Source organism: Meleagris gallopavo, chromosome 29, assembly GCF_000146605.3.
Source record: "Meleagris gallopavo isolate NT-WF06-2002-E0010 breed Aviagen turkey brand Nicholas breeding stock chromosome 29, Turkey_5.1, whole genome shotgun sequence".
Taxonomy (NCBI): domain Eukaryota; kingdom Metazoa; phylum Chordata; class Aves; order Galliformes; family Phasianidae; genus Meleagris; species Meleagris gallopavo.
This window is the reverse complement of record NC_015039.2, coordinates 2052464-2060763: the sequence shown is the minus strand read 5'-3', so window position 1 is coordinate 2060763 and position 8300 is coordinate 2052464. Positions and strand designations below refer to the sequence as shown.

The 8300-nt window shown below is 64.2% G+C and overlaps 2 protein-coding genes across 2 annotated transcripts in view; both read left to right on the top strand.

Annotated features, from left to right (window-relative positions):
• The window catches only part of LOC100542252 (SCO-spondin), a 44544-nt gene extending 36493 nt beyond the window's left edge, over positions 1-8051 (top strand). Inside the window, 25 exon segments of the mRNA XM_031557042.1 lie at positions 130-319; positions 932-1172; positions 1262-1414; positions 1838-1884; positions 1980-2168; positions 2236-2382; positions 2670-2800; positions 3190-3314; positions 3406-3452; positions 3726-3947; positions 4022-4183; positions 4256-4372; positions 4460-4598; positions 4718-4920; positions 4992-5156; positions 5232-5359; positions 5430-5575; positions 5675-5721; positions 5802-5966; positions 6216-6424; positions 6506-6601; positions 7132-7192; positions 7292-7422; positions 7505-7655; positions 7726-8051. Coding sequence (XP_031412902.1) covers positions 130-319; positions 932-1172; positions 1262-1414; positions 1838-1884; positions 1980-2168; positions 2236-2382; positions 2670-2800; positions 3190-3314; positions 3406-3452; positions 3726-3947; positions 4022-4183; positions 4256-4372; positions 4460-4598; positions 4718-4920; positions 4992-5156; positions 5232-5359; positions 5430-5575; positions 5675-5721; positions 5802-5966; positions 6216-6424; positions 6506-6601; positions 7132-7192; positions 7292-7422; positions 7505-7655; positions 7726-7748 — 3435 coding nt within the window. The 3' untranslated portion in view covers positions 7749-8051.
• LOC104914582 (GTPase IMAP family member 7-like) overlaps positions 1-8300 on the top strand; it is a 104986-nt gene that overhangs the window by 91988 nt on the left and 4698 nt on the right. The window lies entirely within an intron of this gene.

Below are 8300 nucleotides of genomic sequence, written 5' to 3'. Positions count from 1 at the left end.
TGGGATGGGATGGGGATGGGGATGGGGATGGGGATGGGGATGCGATTGGGATGTGGACAGGGGATGGAAGTGGAGGGATGGGGATGGAAATGGGAACAGAGATCCAGACAGGAGTGGGGATGGGGATGAGGATGGGGATGGAGTGGGACCTCAGCACTGGTGCCGCTGACAAGTGCCCCCTTCCCAGGCGACAGCTGCCCCCCTGGCATGGCCTTGGTGACCTGTGCCAACCGCTGCCCCCGGCACTGTGGGGACCTACAGGAGGGCATCGTCTGTGGGGAGGAGGAGCGTTGTGAGCCCGGCTGCCGCTGCCCCAACGGTGAGTGCCACTCTTCTGTTGTCACTGCACGCCTGAGGGACCACAGCCTGGGAGATGCCCAGGGGTTTTGGAGTGCCGTTGGTGGGTGTGGGTGGCAGCAGGGCTCCATGCTATATGCGTGCACTGCAAATGCCCACAGTGCTGGGAATGCATTGCAAGCACACTCATGCACTGCAAGAACACTTGCAGGCAGAGCTACACATGCACTACAAGCACATGTGCTCTGCAAACATGCCCAGAGCTGACTGCAGTGTCAATGTGCTCGTATGGCTGCACGTGCACTGCAAAGCCACACGGTGCTGGGAGTGCACTGCAAAAGTGCTTGTGGGCGTTGCTGTGCATGGTGTGCAGTGATGTGCACTGCAGGTGTTCGGTGCTGGGAATGCAAACGTGCAGAGCTGTACGTGCATTATATGCAGAACTGTGTGCACACTGCAAATCCAGTGCTGGGCATTAACTGCAAATGCATGCAGAGCTGCGTGTGCACCGCCAGCACACGTGCATGTACAGCTGCATGCGTGGGGCTGGCTGCATCCAGCTGGAAGTTGAGCCAGGCGTGGCACAGTCACATGTGCACGCACAGACTTTCATGGTGACGCTGCCCTCCCGCAGGCACACTGGAGCAGGATGGGGGCTGTGTGCCCCTCGCACACTGCGAGTGCACAGACGCACAGGGCCATGGTTGGGTGCCAGGCAGCACACATCACGATGGCTGCAACAACTGCACGTGTCTGGAGGGTCGCCTGCGCTGCACCGACCGCCTCTGCGCACCGCTGCGCTGCCACTGGAGCCGCTGGTCCCACTGGTCTCCATGTAGTGTCACCTGTGGGGACGGCCAGCAGACGCGCTTCAGGTGGGGACGTGGAACTGCCACTGGATGGCCAGGTACCATGGGCCGTGAGGACCTGTCAGCTCCACATCCTCCGATTTGTGCCTCGACAGGACACCCGTGGCGGGCTCATGGGACGAGGAGTGCCAGGGGGAGCAGATGGAGAACCGGGGCTGTGCCACGGGACCCTGCCCACCCCTGTGCCCCCAGGGCAGCTGGGAGAGGAGGCTGGGGGACACGTGGCTGCAGGGCGAGTGCCAGCAATGGTCAGTGCCCCAAAGAGGGGATGTGGGGTGTGCGGGGCTGCTCCTGCATTGCCTGCAACCCATCACCTACCCCATGGGTACAACCTACCCTTTGGGTGTCACCCATCCCATTAGCATCACCCACCCCATGCTGCCCAATGGGCGGCACCCACCCTACAAGTGCAACCTACTCCATGGGCACCACCTACCCTGCAGGTGTTACCCACACCATTAGTTACCTATCCCATGGGCATCACATGCTCCTTGAGCATCACCCACCCCATTAGCATCACCACCCCGTGGATACCACCCACCTCCTTGGGCACCACCTGCCCTACAGGCATCTCCTGCCCTATAAGCATCACTTACCTCTTTAGCATCCTGCACCCCATTGCCATCACCACCCGCCCCATGGTCACTGACCCTTTTTATCCCCTCCCACAGCACCTGCACGCCAGAGGGCACTGTTTGCGAGGACACCGCCTGTGCCGGTGGGTGCCGTGCAGTCCCAAACATCCCCAGGCCTCTGGGGATGGAGGGGACCGGGTGACACTGTGACCCGTGACGTGCCGCCTCTCCATCCCAGAGCCCGAACACTGCACATGGGGCACATGGAGCCCCTGTTCCCGGAGCTGTGGCACCGGCGTGACCTCCCGGGAGGGCTCCTGTCCTTGCCCATCCCCGGGTCCCTCTGGTGTCCTCTGCAACGCCAGCACCGGGGATGGAACCAGAGCTCACCGGGAGGTGCAGGCCTGCTACCTTCGCCCCTGCCCAGGTAGGGGATCAGCACGGGTGAGGGGCGGTGGGGCCATACCCACTCCTCACCCTCTGCTCTGCCACAGCTGAGTGCTCCTGGAGTCCCTGGAGCTCCTGGGGCAGCTGCTCCTGCAGCTCCCCACTGCAGCACCGGCATCGGCACCGGCACGGCACCAGCCTCTGCGTGGGGTTGGACGTGGAGCTGCGCCCCTGCAACACCTCGGGATGCTCCGGTGAGGATGGGGATGGCAGGGATCTTCCTGCCCCAGCACAGCCCTGCCCACATCCTGCCCATTCTATGTGCTGCCTGCCTGTCTTAGTGACACTTGGGGTGCCCCTGCCCATCCTGTGTGCCCCTGCCCTGGTCCTGTGTATCCCCATGTGCTCACAGGGGTGTGCCTTCATCCCTTCCAATCCCTGTGCACTCACTGGGATGTCCCTTCCTGCCACCACACACTCCCTGCCCACACCCTGCCCTTCCATGTACTGGGATGTCCCATCCCCACACTTGTCCCCACAGAATCCAGCTGCGAGCCCCCCTTCGAGTTCCATCCCTGCAGCCCTCCCTGTGCCCAGCTTTGTTCCACACTGCAGCATCCAGAGCTGTGCCCAGCCCAGTCCCACTGCCTGCCTGGCTGCTTCTGCCCTCAGGCAAGAGGGGCACGGGGAGGGGGGGCTGGAGGCAGCCTGGTGGGCTCTGAATCTGCTGGGGGGGAGGGAGGGCTTAGAAAGAAGCGCTCATGGAGGGTGCTGGGGACAAATGGCCAAATGCCACCAATGGGACAGGAGAGGCTGCAGGGATGCCATGGGGACACTGGGGGGACAACACTGGGGAGAATACTGCAGGGACATTGAGGAGACACTGCATGGACAATGGGGGGCACTGCAGGGGGGCTATGGGGACACAGTAAGGACACTGCAGGGATATGCTTTGGGGACACTACAGGGAGTTGATGGGGATGCCATGGGAATGCTGTGGGATGCTCGGGGATGCTGTGGGGATGCACCAGGTGCCTCTCCACATCCTGTTGTCCTGGCAGGGGCTCCTGGAGCAGCGTGGTGCCTGTGTTCCCCATGAGCAGTGTGACTGCCTGCACACCAATGGGTCAGGCGGCCTGGTGACACTGTCCCCAGGGGACATCATCCTGCTGGGATGCAAGGAGTGGTGAGTGGGGCTGTGGTGCGCCAGGGGGGTGTCCCCCACTTGAGGGACCAGGAACAGCACCTGGAGCTCAGAGCTGTTTGTTCCCTCACAGCGTGTGCCAGGACGGAGCCCTGCAGTGCAGCAGTGAAGGCTGCCATGGTAAGTGCATCCCCCTCCTGCCCCATGGCTTCCATTTGCCTGCAGTGCCACGTCCCCATGCCCCCTGACTGTCTCTGTGTGGCAGTGCCATTTCCCCCCGTCCCATGGCTGCTGCTATGCTGGCAATGCCATGTCCCCGTGCCCCGTGGCTTTTATTGCATGGCAGTGCAACGTCCCCATGCCCCACGCCTTTCTGGTAGTGCCACATCTTGTGCCCCAACAATGGAACATCCCAGCATCTCCAACCCACCTAGCAGTTCCATATCTCCGCAGGACTGCTCCCGCTGAGCCCCTGGTCAGAGTGGACGCCTTGCAGCACCTGCCTGCCCTTGTCCCCATCCCACCTGGGGAATGTCACACCCCACGTGTCAGTGCAGCACCGCTACCGAGCTTGCCTGGACCCACAGAGCGGCCAGCCTTGGTCTGGAGATGCAGCTGTGTGCTCAGCTGAGCTGCAGCAGCAGCGGCTCTGCCCAGACCCTGACATCTGCCAAGGTACTGCAGTGCCGCAGGGCATGGAGGTGAGGGGCCCCCTGTGTCCCCCCCTGAATGACACCAACATCCCATAGAGCTGTGCCTCTGGAGCCCCTGGGGGCCGTGGGGGCCCTGCCAGCAGCCCTGCAGTGGGAGTTTCCGCCTGCGGCACCGCCAACTCCGGCATCTGGCAGGCAGCAGGCAGTGCCGGGGGGCAGACACCCAGAGCGAGGGCTGCAACACGGCCGTGTGTCCAGGTAATCCCCCATCCCTCCCCCACCCCGGGACCCCCACCCAGATGGGGCCTGACACCAGGCTGCCGTGCACAGGGGAGGATTGTGAGGAGCAGGGAAGGATATTCACTGCCACCTGTGCAAACAGCTGCCCCCGCGCCTGCACTGACCTCTGGCAGCACGTGGAGTGCGTGCAGGAGGGCTGCAAGCCAGGTATGGCCCCCCACCCACTGCACCCTGCGCCCGTCCCCACAGACACTCGCAGCACCACGGTGCCTATCCTACCCCCCTGCCCCGCAGGGTGCCGGTGCCCACAGGGACAGCTGCTGCAGGACGGGGTGTGCGTACCCACAGCCCAGTGCCGCTGCGGGCTGAGCGGGGACAACGGCACCCGGGAGCTGTGGCCAGGGCAGGAGGCCATTATTGAGTGCCACAACTGGTGGGTGCCATGGGGCTCACGGCACGGGCAGGACCGTGCTGTGCCCACCACTGAGCCCCAGTGAGTGGGGGGCGTTGGGTGTTCTGGTTGGGCTGCATCCTCATGCAGCCGCTCCGCAGCACCTGTGAGAACGGCACCATGGTGTGTCCGGCGCTGCCGTGCCCATCCTATGGGCCCTGGTCCACCTGGAGCCCCTGCTCGAGCAGCTGTGGCAGCGGCCGCACCTCTCGGCACCGCATCTGTGAGCCGAGCCCCGGCGGGGTGCCCTGCACAGACAGCGGGATGCAGGAGACTGCTGAGTGCAGCCCCCAGCCCTGCCCTGGTGAGTGCCCAGCATCGCCACCATCAGCACGGGCACTCCTCGGGGTTGGCACTGAGCCCTGTCCCCCTCAGCTGTCTGCCAGCTGAGCCCCTGGTCCCCCTGGAGTCCCTGCAGCAGCAGTTGTGGAGGGGGCCGCTCGGAGCGCAGCCGGGAGCTGCTGGGGGGTGAGGAGGAGCCGTGCCCCATCCCAGCACTGCGGCAGCACCGTGTCTGCAACGTGCACAACTGCACACAGGGTAAGGGCTGCACAAAGCAGGGAGCCTCGAGGTGGGGGGGATAGGGCTTACTGATGGCTGTGTCCTCGCCCGCAGACTGTCCCCACAGCCAGGTGCTCAGGGAATGTGCCAACACCTGTCCCCACGCCTGCGCCGACCTGCGCCCACAGACACAGTGCCTACCACAGCCCTGCCAGCCTGGCTGCGCCTGCCTGCCCGGACAGGTGGGGCTGTGGAGTTGCACGGGGCATGCTGGGGATGGGGCAGCAGCCTCAGGGTCCCCATCACCCGCAGGTGCTGCAGGATGGTGCCTGCGTGCCCCCTGAGGAGTGCCGCTGCACGCTCGACCCCACCATGCCCGGAGTGCGCAACCTGTCACGGGAGGAGCAAGAGCAGGAGCACGCACCAGGCAGCCGCCTGCAGCACCGCTGCAACACGTGGTGTGTGCCCTCAGCCCCACAGCATCACCCCACAGCAGGGGACTCTGAGCTGGGTGGTGCTGGGTGCTGGGTGGCTGCTGAGCTCCTCTCTGTCCACAGCGTTTGCATCCGTGGCACCTTCAACTGCTCGCAGGAGGAGTGCAATGGTGAGGGCAACCCGTTCTCATCCCCGTGCCCGCTCTGTAATCCCTGTGCCACAGCCAGGCCTTGCTTGCTCCCTGTGCAGTGGATTGCCTGTGGTCCCCGTGGTCGCCCTGGTCACCCTGCTCGGTGACGTGTGGGATGGGTGAGCAGCTCTCACACCGGCACCCGCTGCGGCAGCGCCTTTATGAGGGGGCTGAGTGCCTGGGGCCCCCCGTGCGCCAGGCCGCCTGCCACCTCCCTGACTGCGGTGAGTGTCCCCGGAGTCCCCAGGTATGGCTGCGGCTCATCGAGCTGCAAAGCAAAGCATGGGGCAGGGGTGATGGGGTGGGTGGTGAGGGAAGGGCGCAGGCTGTCACCATGGGATGCTGAGGCTCTGGGGGTGCAGGAGCACCCGGGCAGGTTTGTCCCCCACCGCCACCAGCCCTGGCCACTCCGGTCTCCACATGCTGGGCTGCTGCACGGCCGGTGCTGGTGACACATCCCATGCTGCCGGCAGCCTGCCCAGAGGGGGAGCGCTGGCAGGGCCCCGGGGTGTCACCAAGCTGCGAGCAGAGCTGCAGGGACATCCTCGATGAGGCTCCTCCAGGCTGCACCCCTTCCCCATCCCCTGGCTGCACCTGTGAGCCCGGCCGCTACCGCAACAGCAGTGGCCACTGTGTGCCCTCTGCCCTCTGTGAGTGCCTGCACCAGGGGCAGCTCCACCAGGTGAGCAAGGCACAGCACCTGGGGGTGCCCAGGGGTGCCTAGAGGTGCCCCCACCTCACTGGCTGAGCTCTCTTCCCCCAGCCTGGCAGTGAGTGGCAGGAGCAATGTGCGAGGTGCCGCTGTGTGGATGGCAAAGCCAACTGCACCGATGGCTGCACGCCCCTCTCCTGCCCCAAGGTACAAGCCCACTGTCCCCCGCTGCACACCATTGCCCCTTCCTTCCCCCTCCCGCCCCCCACTGCCCCTCAGGTCCCTGATGCCTGAGGGTTGCAGCACCTCCCCTATGAGGACGGGCTGAGGGAGCTGGGCTTGTCCAGCCTGGAGAAGAGAAGGCTGTGAGGAGACCTCATTGCAGCCTTCCAGTATTTAAAAGTGGATTATAAACAGGAGGGGAAGCAGCTTTTTACAAGGGTAGGCAGTGACAGGACAAAGGGGAATGGTTTTAAGCTCAAAGAAGGAAGGTTTAGATCAGATGTCAGGGAGAAGTTCTTTACTATGAGAGTGGAGGTGCTGGAACAGGCTGTGCAGAGAGGCTGTGGTGCTCCATCCCTGGAGGTGTTCAGAACCAGGTTGGATGAGCAACCTGGTGTAGTGCCAGATAGAGATTGGTGTCCCTGCCTGTGGTGGGAGGGTTGGAACTTGATGATCCCTGGAGTCCCTTCCGACCCAAGCCATTCTATGATTCTATGATGCTGCTCTATTCACAGGGTGAGGTGAAGGTGCGGGAGCCAGGACGCTGCTGTCCCGTCTGCAGGATGGAGTGGCCGGGTAAGGGCCTCAAGGGGAACCCCCACTCTACTCCCTCTCCTGGGGACCCTCCTGGCGCCACCCATGGGGGTGTCACTGCTCTGCCCCCGCTCCCCACAGAGGAGCCATCCTCCATGTGCCGGCGCTTCACCGAGCTGCGCAACATCACCAAGGGTCCCTGCTCACTGCCCAATGTGGAGGTCAGCTTCTGCAGCGGCCACTGCCCATCCCGCACCGCTGTCACCCCCGAGGTGGGTCCCTGGGCACCGGGTGCCGCCCCCGTTCCATGGGCACAGCACACAAAGTCAGTGCCACGGTGCTGTGCCCACACAGGAGCCGTACCTGCAGACGCTGTGTGAGTGCTGCAGTTACCGCCTGGACCCCGGCAGCCCCGTGCGCATCCTCAGCCTGCCCTGTGCGGGCGGCACGGCCGAGCCTGTCGTGCTGCCCATCATCCATAGCTGCGAGTGCAGCAGCTGCCAGGGTGAGCAGGGATTGGGGCACCCCCTGGCTCTTGTTGCGTCCCCGGCCTCGCCTCATTCCCTGTCCTGCAGGTGGGGATTTCTCCAAGCGCTGATGCCTGGAGGGAAGTTGTCCTGCTGCGTGCCACAGTGGTGGAGGACCCCGAGGCATCCCCCTTTCCCTCTGTACTGCAATAAAGCTACGAGCCTCTGCCTAAGCTGTCCCTTGGTGGGAGCGAGGATGGGATGAAGAGGTGGCAGGGGACAGGTGGGGATGGAGATGGCTGCAAGGTGAGGGTTGGGAGTGCTCGAGGGGCTCGGGGGTCCAGGGCAGGATCAAGAGAGAACAACATGGCCAGGGGTCCTTGGTGCCTCCTAGCAGCGTGCCCTGCCATGCCGTGGTGCTATGCCATGCCAGGGTGACCTGCCATGCTGCAGTGCCATGCTGTGCCACAGTGCCATGCCATGCTGCAGTGCTGTGCTGTGCAGCAGTGCTTTGCTGTCCTGCAATGCCTTGCTATCCCATGGCACTGTACTGTGCCTCAGTGCCATGCTGAGCTGCAGCACAGCAGAGCTTTGGCTGAGCCATGGCTGGTGCTTGGGCAAGGTGCAGGTGCTTCCCGCACCGACACCGGGGACCGCGGCTCCGCCCCAGGAGCTCCGCGGCC